The sequence below is a fragment of the Dermacentor variabilis genome, unplaced genomic scaffold, assembly GCF_050947875.1.
Source record: "Dermacentor variabilis isolate Ectoservices unplaced genomic scaffold, ASM5094787v1 scaffold_13, whole genome shotgun sequence".
NCBI classification, from domain to species: Eukaryota; Metazoa; Arthropoda; class Arachnida; order Ixodida; family Ixodidae; genus Dermacentor; species Dermacentor variabilis.
In genome coordinates this window covers 42,398,052-42,410,791 of record NW_027460291.1, presented here as the reverse complement: position 1 = coordinate 42,410,791, position 12,740 = coordinate 42,398,052, and the positions used below count along the sequence as shown (strand labels likewise).

Genomic DNA, 12,740 nt, shown 5'->3' with positions numbered 1-12,740 from the left:
GCGGAGAAGTTAAAAGCATGTGTCGTACCGTATATGAGCGCGAAACGTAAGTAGTTATTTAATCGGTGACACGTGTTTGAGGCGATCTGGATGTGCTGTGCGGAGTGTGTGGCATTATAAACATATTTGCGAACCAAGGATATTTGAGCGATATTACGGCGAAGAACGAAAGGCAGGAGGAAATGATCGAGTTTGATTTGCGTTACGCTGCAGTGGTGGCTATGACTACGTCAGATGAAACGGGCCCCTCGGTTCTTCACTGATTCAAGCATGTCGATTAAGAAGGTAGGATGTGGGTACGAAATGGATTATGCATACACGAGCTGGTGGACGAACAAATGGCTGATAGGCCAACTTGTGGATGTTGGAAGGTGAATTACCCAGATAACGACGTAGGTAACCTAATGTCCTTGAAGCTTTTGCACAGATGGCTGCAATGTGGTCTGTCACGGAGAGGTTTTCGGTTAGTAAAGCATACAGTAAAGCATATAGAAAAGCAGCCGGCCTGCTGCTTGCAGTAAGCATTGTTCAGCATATTATTCACGAATGAATCTGTGCAGCAGGTGAACAGCAAGGTGTCCCATCTGTCATGCACCAAGGTTTAAAAAATACGCGAATGCCACGTAGCTGGACCGAACGACGGTAATGCTGTTCGCCGTCGCATGGAGGTACTCAGATTATTCTTTCCATTCCGCCTAATCACATCGTTACTCTTAATTACTTGATCAGCTTCTCAAATGTTATATTTAGATGAAGAGCGTCAGTGAGAAACATGTAGAGCAACACGAAAAACTTCCACTAAAGCGTTCGGTTGCTCAACACGTGCTATAAAAGAAGAGTTTTTCCGAGCCTGAAAGAAGCGCGCGAATTCAAAGCAAAGTGCCTCGAGCGGCCAGCCACGCGGCCATATTGCGTGCATTCGTGGCTAATCTCGCTGATTTCGAGCGTGTGAATAGAAGGGGCGAATGGTATCTCAGGCAGCACGCCCGTGCGTTGTTGGCTGATCTGGGGTCTGTACGAGAAACACCGAGACGCTTCATAACTGCACTGGCAACCATTTAGCGCGGTTTCTGACGTTGCTGCGTCCAAGTAAAAAAAAAGGGGGACTTAAGATGCTGCTGTGGCGTTTCTTTCTTGCACCGTTCGACGTTTACTCACACACAGATATATATATATATATATATAGATATATATATATATATATACAGGGTGTTTTAGCGAACACATTTAAAATATTTTAAAGGTTGTCTGCGGCAGATAGCTCAATTATAGTTTATGAGCCGGTCTACTGGAAGCGGCAGACACTGCTTGCATGAAGAATTCAAATGAAAAATAGACTAATTAGTGAGAAATCACTAATTAACTGTCTAAGCTAATTATCTTATTGCCCATATTGCAATTTACAAATTCTAGCAGTGGATTTCGCAAGGCGGACCCGCTTAAAACTAATTCAGAGCTTCACACCAGTTTCGAGATATAAAATCCCAAACTTTGCTTAGACACGCATTGGCGTTCCAGTTACTTGTGTGCTTCAGTGCATGATACGACGTTAGTTGAACATATTAACTGGAATGCCAATGCATTTCTTCGCGAAGTTCGGGAATTTATCTCCCGAAACCGGTGTCGTCTTGAAAATTCTGTCCAAGTGGATCCGCCTTGTGAACTCCACGGCTAGAATTTGTAAATTGTAATATGCGCCTTAACGTAATTATTTAGTGAATTTTTATGAATGAGTCGATTTCGCATCGCAATTTTTTGTGCGAAGTTTGTCCGCCGCTTCGAGTAGACCATCTCATCAACTAGAAGTGTGATATCTGCCACGGCGAACCTTTAAAGATATTTGAATGGGTTCGCTGAAACACGCTGAATATATATATATATATATATATATAAATTTATTTATTTATTTATTTATTTATTTATTTATTTCATACTGCAGACCTAGTTCAGGTTCAAGCAGGGTGGAGAGACACAACAATAATATAATGCATCAATCAATTGAAACAGGCAACAACGAGTTATTCCAGTCTGTTATAGTTCGGGGAAAAAATGAATACTCTAATACATCCGTCCGTGCTAAATGTGTCGAGTAAGCCTAGACGTTCAACTAGATAGATAGGATGCAGGAATAATTGGTAAATCTGCATTCAAAAGCAATTGGAAAGAAATCGAATTCTTAAGTTTTTCCTTCGTTGCTCAAGGATTTCGATGCCATTATCACGCATTACTTGTGAGGGAGAGTCATATCGTGAGAATTTTGAAAATATGAATCGCACGGCTGTCTTCTGTACCTTTTAGAGACATTTAATATTTTGTATAGTAAAGGAGTCCCAAACAACACATGCATATTCAAGTTTCGGTCTAATTAATGAATAATAAGCAAGCATTTATACGTTACGTGGGGAATTTTTAGGTTTATGTCGCAAAAAATATAATTTAGGCAAGACAAAAGAACACATATTATCAATGTGTAAATTCCACGATAAATTGTTAGTAATTGTGACACCGAAATACTTATATTTTGTTTCTTAATTCAAAGGCAACGAACCTATCCTGTTACTAAAGGTTAGTGGAGTTTTCTGAGGAGTAAAGCGAAGAGAGACCGCCTTTGCGGCGTTAAGCCGCATTCCCCACAATTTGCACCAATCATTATTGCCAGCTAGAGAAGTATTTAAATCAATTTGATCATCTGTTGAAGTGATTGCGCTAAAAGCGCACAGTCGTCCGCAAACAACCTAATTTGCACACTTGAGCTAATATATATATATATATATATATATATATATATATATATATATATATATATATATATATATATATATATATGACGCTATAAAGAAAGCGAAATGACATTACAGCCAAGGAAAGGAACGGGTAAATTAACCGTGGCTGGCATTACGTGGCCCTCTAAGTAATTTTGCGGCACTGTTATAGTTAAAGTGAACTTCAGATATATGCTCCAGCCTTAACTCCGTGTAATGCTGTACTGGAGCCATAGTGGGGTGTGTGAACACAGACGGAAAATAACGAATAAAACAGCATGCCTTCTTATAGCTGTCTGCTACTGTATGTAGTACTATCTGACTGTAACCTCGGAATATATTCCTGCTCCCGACCACTATTCTTGAAAAAGTTTCACCGCTCCGTCGTGTTAATGAAGTGTTAAGCCATGTGAATCGAAAAAGCCTTTTTTTTTAAGTAGCGTTAACTTTGCGTCAATCTCCTAATTACGTGTACTCATAATTTCATGCACCTGTGGTTTCTGATAATGGGATCATAAGGAGCCACGAAACAGTCACACCAAGGAAAACGTAAGAAAAATTGCTTGTACTCACTGATTCAATTAAGGAAATGATAATTCCTAAATAGTATTTCTCGTTTGTTACATAACAAGCGTCTTGAATCCGGCAACATTGATGCCTTAAGGTAGCATGTGTTGTCTTCACCCAAAAAGATCACGTGCTCGTGACGACTCTGGCAGAAAGGGTGTGCCACATAAGCCGCCAAGGCTGGCGAGTGGTGGCGCTGGCGAAGACTCCCAGGATTAGTTCTAGTAGTAACACATTAATACCCGAGAATGTATATGGGCAAACGGCGCTGCGGTAGCTGATCTAGTAGAGCATGGCACGCAAAATGCGAACACGTGGGATGGTTCCCCACCTGCGGTACGTTGTTTTTCAGCCACATTTATTTCCAATAATCTATTTAATTCGGTTAGTGAGTACAAGTAATTTCCCCTACGTTTTCCTTGATGTTATTGTTTGTTCGCTTCTCATGATATGATTACCCATATGCGCTTATGATAGTGAAGCTGAAATGACACCCCCCCGTTCCTCCCGTGCTGCGGCAGTTTTGATTGTGCATGCGGAACACAAGGGGTGAATTCTTCGCGCATCACTTATTGTGACACTTTCAATTTACACCTTCAGACACAACAAGCATTGCTAATCTTTGTAATGATTAATGCCATAATAACTGGTCCGCGCTTTCCACTCAGATGATGCTTCCCACATATATCAGCGTTTCATCGCATTCGCATAAAACGCGACGCACCCCAGAACGCTTTTTTATGACACATCCGAGCTGAAGCATAATACAGCATTCACACAATTGCATGTACAGAACGCAGAAGCGCAAATGAACAGCAGGCCACGTTATAGGCCAGTCTATTCTGGGTGCGCATGTCAAAAGTGCGGAACCCTAATGGACTCACTTAAGAACTGCAGGGGCTTGGGGGCGTTATGGCAGGTTTATATTTTAGGCTATACAGTATGTAAAATTTTAAAAATTGCCTGCGGCATTGTAACGCAATTCCAATCCTTCAACTGGAATAATGGTAGAGGCTGATATCTGCGCGAGAAATCAAATTTCCTAACTGACTTATTAGCACATATTTAGTTTAAGGATGGTCGCCGGCGCTTTTGCAAGGCATATTCATTTTAATCGAATCCTAAGAGTGGCACCGTTGTCCAGATACCCACCGCGAAAGTTGCGCTAGAACTGCTGTGCTGCTCTTGCTTTTACTTTTTTAACACCCTTTGATGCATTTAAGCACAAGACTACCAGAAGATCGCGGTACATGTACACGACCGCGAAGCACACCGTAATCATTTCAGCAGTTGTACTCCTTTTTTGCGATTGTTGATAGCAAGGCTATAGGAGAGGAGAGACTTCGGCACAGCATGAAATCATCTCTTCTCGCATAACGACAGCGTTTTGGCATAGCCGTCACGCGAATACACAATCAAAACCATATTTATTAATATATTAAAAACGCAGTAGAACAAAAAGTCATGGATCACGAAAGCAAAAGCGTTAACATAAATTTCCTGTCCACGCGCGCGTACTCTTTCTAGGGAAAGAGTAGCCCACGTGACCTCGTTCGGTAACGCTGGTTCGCTGGAGGCGCAGCAGCTGCAGCATGCGATGGACGTGGCGCAGTGATTGCTGCTCTTGGCGGTGCTGCTGCGTGCGATTCTTCGGCATCGAGCAGCCACCGCAGCGTCGCCGAAGGGCAGCACGCCGGCACTTCCGGACACTGCGAGCGTCAAATATTCACCAACCACACCCGTGGGTCTCACATTTAGTCAAAAAAACATAAAAACTACTGTTCGTTGGATTACAATCTCGCTCCAGGACGGTAAAGAGTGTCGAAGTGCGCAGGCCAATTGCAGCGAAATTGGGACGAGCAAATTCAGCGCTTTTTCCGCATGCAGGTAACCGGGCATGCGCGCATAGTCGTTAACGAGCAACATGTCGTTCTAGCAGTTGACGACGATTCTCCGTCGCCCGCCATTGTTACTTAGTGTCGATGGTATTGGGCTGCTAAGCACGAAATGCTAAAACACCGGTGTACTTATATTTGGGTGCACGTTAAAGAACCCCAGCTGGTCCAAATTTAGGGAGTCCCCACCCACGTCGTACACCATAATATGATCGTGCTTTTTGCACGTAAAATCCTACATTTTTTCAACGATTCTCCCTCTGTCTTACGACACTTGTTGCCTCATGTTTTCCTGCACTGCAGAATCTCCGACTCGCATGCAGTCATTTCCAAACCATTACCGCGGCCTAAGGAAATAGCAGGTCTTGTTAAAACAATTCGATAAACGTGCAACATTGTCCATCTTGTTTTGCAAATGTTAATCGCAAAATGTCATTAAACAAAGCAGAAACACTCACGCGCCAAGTAAAGGATAACTGAGTTCTAACGGTCGATTCCAAGTATAACGTCGCCAATGGCCGATGTGCACATACCATGCATTACCCCCTCAATGACGCCAGTTGTGCTGCTGCGTGCGATTCTCAGGCGTCCAGGAGTGTCTGCAGCTTCGCCAAAGCACAGCGTGGCCACAGGTCCTGGAACCGTGACAGCACAAAACAAGCCCTTTGTAATCCTTGTGTGGCACTTGTATTGTGTGACAAATCCAGTAACATTGCCCACGCTCACTCGAAGCGCAGTATAGAGGCGGGTAGAAAATAGTTCCTAGCGAAATAATCCAATTTCAACAAGAACACGTTCACCATGAACACCACAACTCCTTTATTCCAGCTGCGTCCGGCGTTCCTCAAGGGAGCGTGCTTTGTGCTTTGCTTTTTATAGTCTATAATATTGATTTGCGTGACTGCATGTCCTCCCGAACAAGACGGTTCGCCGATGATTCAGCCATTTTCCGTGAAGTTTCTACTGACGCTAACCGTGAAGGGTTCCGAGCACACCTAAACGCATTGAGTACATGGTGTTCAGACCGGCAAATGACCTGAAATTATGCTAAAGCTAAGTGCACGTCATTTTCACGCTCTACATCTCGTTTTGCAACGTCATACTCTCTTGATTATAAGATTGTTGAGGAGTCAATTTGCAATGTGATGCAATATGTTCGTCATCACATCATCGTTAAACTTGCATCTGTTACCCGCAAATTTCAAATAATAAAACACAGACTAAAGCAAGCGCGTTTACACTTAAACAAAAAAGATCCACCATATACACCGCATTAGTGATACCTCAAAGTCGAATACGCGTGCGCCACCTGGGATCCGAACCAGAACACCATCTTGCGTAACTTTGAATCCTTGTAAGCTGCGCTGCTTGCTTTATCTTTACAGATTATCCCTCGCACTATAGTGGTGCATGTTTAAAGAATCGTGCCGAATTCCATCCGCTATCACTACGCCGCAAACACGCGCGCCTATTGCTCTTTCGTAAACTTCACCATCACGAGCGTTTGCATTGATGGCTTCTTTCACTCACGCTCTGTCATTTTCTCTCGCCGACATCACCCTCTCTAAGTCAAAGCCCTGCGTGTATCACTCAGATCTTTGCGCTCAGTCATTTATATCCAGATTCATACTTCGCTAGAATAACCTACCATCAGACATTGTCTACTCAAGTTCACCCCGAGAAATTTCAACAAATCCTGCGTACGTATGGCATAATGTGATGTCTCTATGCAATGTGAAAGTTTTTTTTCTTTTCATTTTGAATGAGTTATATTCTATGTTGTGTTCGTTCGGTACCTTTGCCATACGGTAGATTTTGTTTTCGAATTATCCTCTTTGATTGCCTTCTATATATTCTGAGTTCTAGGTGCTTCAATGTTCGAATTTCCGCTAATATACTGTTAATTTGGTTTCATCCAAACTGTGATTTTACTACACATAGTCGTGTCTGCGTATTTAGTCGCGTATTTAGGCGCGTTTGTTGTATTCTTTTAAAATTGTTATAACAGTATGTTCGCGTGCCCCCCACCCCCAATTCTAATACCTTCTTCCGCAGGGCATTCAGTGGTATTATTGAACAAATAAATAAAGAAATAAATAAATAAAGTTTACAGAATATTTCTCTTCGTACTCATACGTAAGAATTCCTTAGGAACTCCTTAGGCGACGAACACAGACAAGAAGACGCCGCCGCAATTTCGCGTTTGACATCTTGACTTTGTGTGACGCCGAAATGGGCTCTTTTCTCGAGTATGTGAGAACTCAACAGGGTGAACTAACAAAAAACGTAAAATATCAGTCACTTACTGTTGACTTTTACGCATTGTTCCAATTTTATGCTTTGAAAAAACAAGACAGTGTTTTCGAACATAAGAAAACGTCAGCAGTACTGCAGGACTACTTCCTGCAGCGCTGCAAAAGTCGCGATTTGGATCCGTAGCCTTCGCTTTCGCGCCAAAAATAGTTGTCTACGAAGACAAAGCTGCTGGAATTATTTTTTTTTCTTATCGTGCCGACCGGCGTTCACTCAAAGGGAGAAACATATCTAAAGAAGGCGTATATTATTGACTGGACAAGCAGGTACTTTTTCGATTTAAGGTTTGTTTGTCGAATAGTGAGAATGACTTATACAGACTCTCTGTAACCCGGCGTGGTTGCTTAGTGGCTGTTATTGCGCTCCAAAGCAGGAGATCGCGGGAACGAATCCCGACCAGGGTGAGCGCCTTTGGATTGGTGCGAAACGCGAAAAAACCCGATCAGTAAGGCTTAGCTGCACGTTAAACACCACCAGGAGGTGAAAATTATTCCGAGGTCCCCCACTATGGCGTGCGTCATAATAAGATCGTGGTTCTGCCATGTAAAACGCCATATTAAAAAAATACGTGAAGAATATTCTCTAACGAAAGCACCAAATCCTAAAAATATACTTGAACGCTTGAAATGACTCTCAATTTTTCCTGATGAGTAGAGGCCTTTTAATCCAAATAATCCAAACAAGGTGCATCTTATGGTACACTCTGGTGGTTCCTACGACGCTCCAAGCCGGTTTACAGCGATGCGGAGCCCTCACGCGATTCGAGCCGTAGAAATACTGCCCCAGCCGAATGTGCTAGCTGCTGCCAGAGCCATCAGAGTAGCCACGTGATCCAGCTTCCCTAGGATCTCGGTGGCGCTGTCGTGTGGAAAACATACAGCACCGCCTCCTAACGCTCTCTACTGGAGCGCGGCGCTCTGAATACACAACGCGAATGTGTTCAGAACGCCTGGTTTCAACCAGCCGAATGCAAACTGCATCCCCCAAAGAGGCCACTCCCCTGTCAAGTCAATAAAGAAATATCACGGGTCACACTGTGCTAGGGCCGCCTATCAAATCACCTTGACGGCAGCACAGCTATTAACACTGATGGCGAATGAAGAAACACAACTTGCCATCACTCGGCAGGGGCAGGGACTTTCGTGCCGGAGCCAGAAGCCCGGCAGGATGCTGGAGTTGCCACCTGCTGCTCCTGCTGATCCCAGAGGGCAGCCCAACATGGCGTCATGGTGGCACTTGCGCTGGCAGACGCGGCCAGCAGACCTGCTGCAGTCCTTGTGGCGCCCGGGCAGCCAGAGTGAAAACTGGTTGGCCGATGCACGCTGCGTAGCCCCGCCAGCATAAAGTCGGATTCTATGTTTGGTCCGTTTGCGCAACTACATAATGAAACAGGCATTCACTTAAAATTATTTTGTCGTTCATCTAAATGATTCAGTTAGCTAACAGGGGCGCTATAACGTAAAATTATCCGAAACTTTTCTAACCCAATTCTGAAATCAGCACTCCGCGATCGTACAAACACTTTTTCGGACCACCCACGCTTCACCTGTCTGTCACGCGACTTCACGAAAACCGCGATGGCTCCCCATCTGATATGACGTGTACGCACTGATTATGCATCATTTGACCGAACAAAAGAAAAATTGTGACTTCCGATTCGACGGCTCTTCGCCATTAGCACTCGGCTATTCGTCAAAAGTGTTCGGGCTGCACCTTCTTCACCGGCTTGTCACGCGGCGTCACAAAACCGCAAGAACTCACCGCGTCAAAGTAACGTGTACGCGTTAAATATGCATTATTATGCCGAATAAGTCTGAATTTTCTTCCGAATAGCCGGAGGCTGCATCGCTCCCAAAGGAATAAAAGATGGCTGCTGCCGATCCTTCAGGCACTGGCTACTCGCACCTGCCAGAGAGCATGGTTTTTTTTTGCGTATGATAAACTGCTTGCGTGGCCATGTAACCTTTTTGAGCACTTTCGGCACGTTTACGATCCCACTGTTCCAGCTCTTCTTTGTTGAGGATTCGTTTGAGTGGCATTCTTAACCCTCAGTTGCACGACGCCGCGATTTTCGACCAGCCACCGCAAGCTAAGCAAGAGAAAGCGGACCAATCGCAGACGCCGACCCCACCCTCTTCATCTGGTTATTTCTTTCAGTGCTGTGGCTCGGTCCCATCCAAGCGCTGTCCACTTGAGCGTGCTCCTCGCCTCCTGCCACCCAATTACAAGTGAAACACTTCAACGTAGGCAATGTTATTCATTTCGAAAGCAAAGAAAAGTATGAGTGTTTGATTGGGCTGGTGAGGCAGCGTTGCGGGTCACCGCGTGATGCTTACGTCAGCGGTTGCGCAAACTTGAAGTCACAAGATTGGAATAGAAACATATTGGAATAGTTTTACGTTATAGGGCGCCAGGTCATTTTTTTTTCTCGGCGTGGGTTGGGCGGGAGTTAGGTGTCGGAACTGCTATTCAATGATGAGTCGCACTACTCTGGCAATAATTTTATCGCCGGGAATTATTTACCGTGCTCCGAATCCATCTTGCAAGAGCGATTTTAATGCAGACCCCGATAGGAATTTGACCCCCAACCCCCGCTGGTCTGGGACCTAACACATGACCTCGACCTCTAGAGAGCGACAGAATGGCTACTGCAGGGCTCCCACGACTGCATCTTATACCTCATCAAATTTTAGTTTCTACAATTAGTCAGTCTTTATTAAAAACGCAGAACCACGCCAACTGCGTAAACAAAATATCCGCACAAAAGATGGATACAAGGGTGCACACGGAGGCACTTCTTCGAATATACGTTTCTGGTGGTTTAATATTTGTAAAACTTATAACTCTAAAACGTACTTACTATTACCTACGCTAAGACTCCAACATTAGGATTAAAATAAAGAAAAAAAAATACAGGTGAGACCGTTCCATTCATACTGATGAATATTGTGAGGAGGTTTTCAATCCAGACTGATAAAGGACAGAAAGGCATAATGGCCCATCCTATACTGAATATGAAGATATCCCGTGACGTAGCGTGCTAATGAAATAATATTGATGGCAGGGCAGCTACATTCACTCACAGCGAATGAATAAACATCACTTGCCAGGGCTCTGCAGGAGCGCAGCCTTTCGTGCCGGAGCCAGAAGCATGGTAGGATGCTGCAGTTGCCAGGTGCTGCTGCTGTCCCCAGAACGCAGCTTGACATGGCGTCATGGCGGCACTTGCGGTGGAAGACGTGGCGAGGAGACCTGCTGCAGTCCTTGTGGCGCCCAGGCAGCCGGAGGGATAACGGGTCGGTCGAAGCCCGCTGCGCAGCCCCGCCAGCACGACGTCGGATGCAGAGTGAAACCGAACGGCGGACCCCATCAATGCGCCGTTGACGTCTTGCGTGAGGGTGCCTTCGCATCCGGGAACGCCTGAAGGAGTTCAGAGCGGCTGAAGGGGCCATCGTGTCCGAGGTGCTCGCTCGGTTGGCTGGTTGCTCTCGTGCAGCGTCTCGTGCAGCGTCGAACGCGGAAGGACGCTTCGTCTTCGTCTTTTACTCGCACGTGATCCTCGCACGCAGGCGATGGGCATCACTATGAACACGCTTATGAATACGAAAATGGAATGTGTTTATTGTCACGGACATCCACACAGAGGTACGATAGTTCTATACACATTTAACTTGTGTAAAAGTGGCGGCCGGCTTTTCGGAACGATGTTCATGTTTTTACGTTTGCGCGCCGCAGAAGAGGGAGCTGTAGTTTGCAAGTACGGTCCTTTCATCGAGAGTCATGGTGGCGTCTTTTTTGTACTTGAATTGACAAGCTCTTCTGCTCAAGTTTAATTCGTAAGGAAGAAAAGAAATGTTGCTGTACGAAAAAGCTAATCAAGAAGAAAGCCAGAAATAAAGGAGACGAGATACAGGGAACGTAATACATGGCAGAATTCAATCATTGCCTCCGCCTCTGATGCCGGTGTAATACGGCCGTGCGCAAGATGTCTCGGTAATCAGACAATGATGTCGCTGCCAATCCAGAAAGGCAATGTTACTTACAGTGTATATTGACATCATTTTAATATATATACTAGTGCATCTCAAGTGCACCGCTTTCATGCGTTACTTGCTTCGAATAATATTAAACATGTGAGGCAGAAAAGGAAATAACGAAAAAATACGGCAGTACCTATTTATTTATTTAGTTATTTCTTTATTTCTTTAATTTATTTATTTCGATAGTACGCGGTTAAGGCTGGATGCGCTTGGCGTTTTATATGAATGCGCAGAAAGAGACAACATTCGAGCGGGCTGAGCGCGAGCACCACCAACAGCAACCGTCTCATTGCTCTTCGTCTTCTGCTGGCGCCCGTATTTTTCAGTGCAAATTGTTTATTTATTTATTTATTTAATAATTTATTTATTTAGTTATTTAGTATGCCTCAGAGGTCCCTAAAGGGGAAATTACATAAGGGGTGGGCACATATTGAAAAACAAGAAATATCTACGTTAAAGTGATTAGCGTTGAAACTATCGCTTTGAGCTATTAAGCTACTACATTCAGCACCGGAGAGACATTCTATTTCACCTTTCATGCTGGAACGTTGGTATCAGACATTCGTGGAAGTTGTTAAGGTGACAAATAGAGAAGCGCGAAAGGGTTGAATATCTTTATTTGACCATAAATAATAAATACACGGGTGGATGAACGTCCCGATGCTACACAATTTAATAGAGAGAAAGAAAGGGGCAATTTTCAATGTCAGAAAGATGGAGAGGTCGCCCTGAGTGAAGTTCCTCTAACCTGCTACTCCACGCTGGTGAAGGGATTTGTCGGAATGACAGAGGCGGGATGTTAAATGCAAGGAAGGCGGTTGTGTGCTGAACATGATGATGATGAGAGCTGCACAGCATACTGTTCCTGTTCTCCGCGTACATGCATACTTCAAAGCGCAACCCACACGTATTCGTGGACAGAGGTAGAGATTACTGAGGTGTAGTCACGGGAACGTCTATAGCTTGCATGATTTTTGCAGCTCTTGGAGCCGCTGGCATGTTAAAAACAGATAGTAGCAGCTGCAGGGCGTCGGTTATTTGTCGCAGCATTAGATTGATGAGGGAGCCCGAAGTTGATTTTTCGTTGCGCTGCCGTTCCTGGCGCTCACAGTCCAAGCCCCTGTGCGCGGCTGCAGACGTGGCCATGCATTCGATTCCAAGCC

General features: G+C 44.6%; 1 protein-coding gene across 2 annotated transcripts in view; it reads right to left on the bottom strand.

Annotated features, from left to right (window-relative positions):
- The window catches only part of LOC142566850 (uncharacterized), a 33,803-nt gene extending 22,718 nt beyond the window's left edge, over positions 1 to 11,085 (bottom strand). The window contains exons 1-4 of one of the 2 annotated variants that reach the window (XM_075677751.1): positions 10,645 to 11,085; positions 8,653 to 8,859; positions 5,758 to 5,859; positions 4,741 to 5,038 (exon numbers count right to left, since the gene is read on the bottom strand). In XM_075677751.1, coding sequence (XP_075533866.1) covers positions 5,806 to 5,859; positions 8,653 to 8,859; positions 10,645 to 10,989 — 606 coding nt within the window. In that variant the 5' untranslated portion in view covers positions 10,990 to 11,085 and the 3' untranslated portion in view covers positions 4,741 to 5,038; positions 5,758 to 5,805. Of the gene's footprint in view, positions 1 to 4,740; positions 5,039 to 5,757; positions 5,860 to 8,652; positions 8,860 to 10,644 lie in introns of those variants that run through there. The other variant, XM_075677752.1, reaches the window with a different exon arrangement.
- Between the last annotated feature and the right edge of the window lie 1,655 nt (positions 11,086 to 12,740).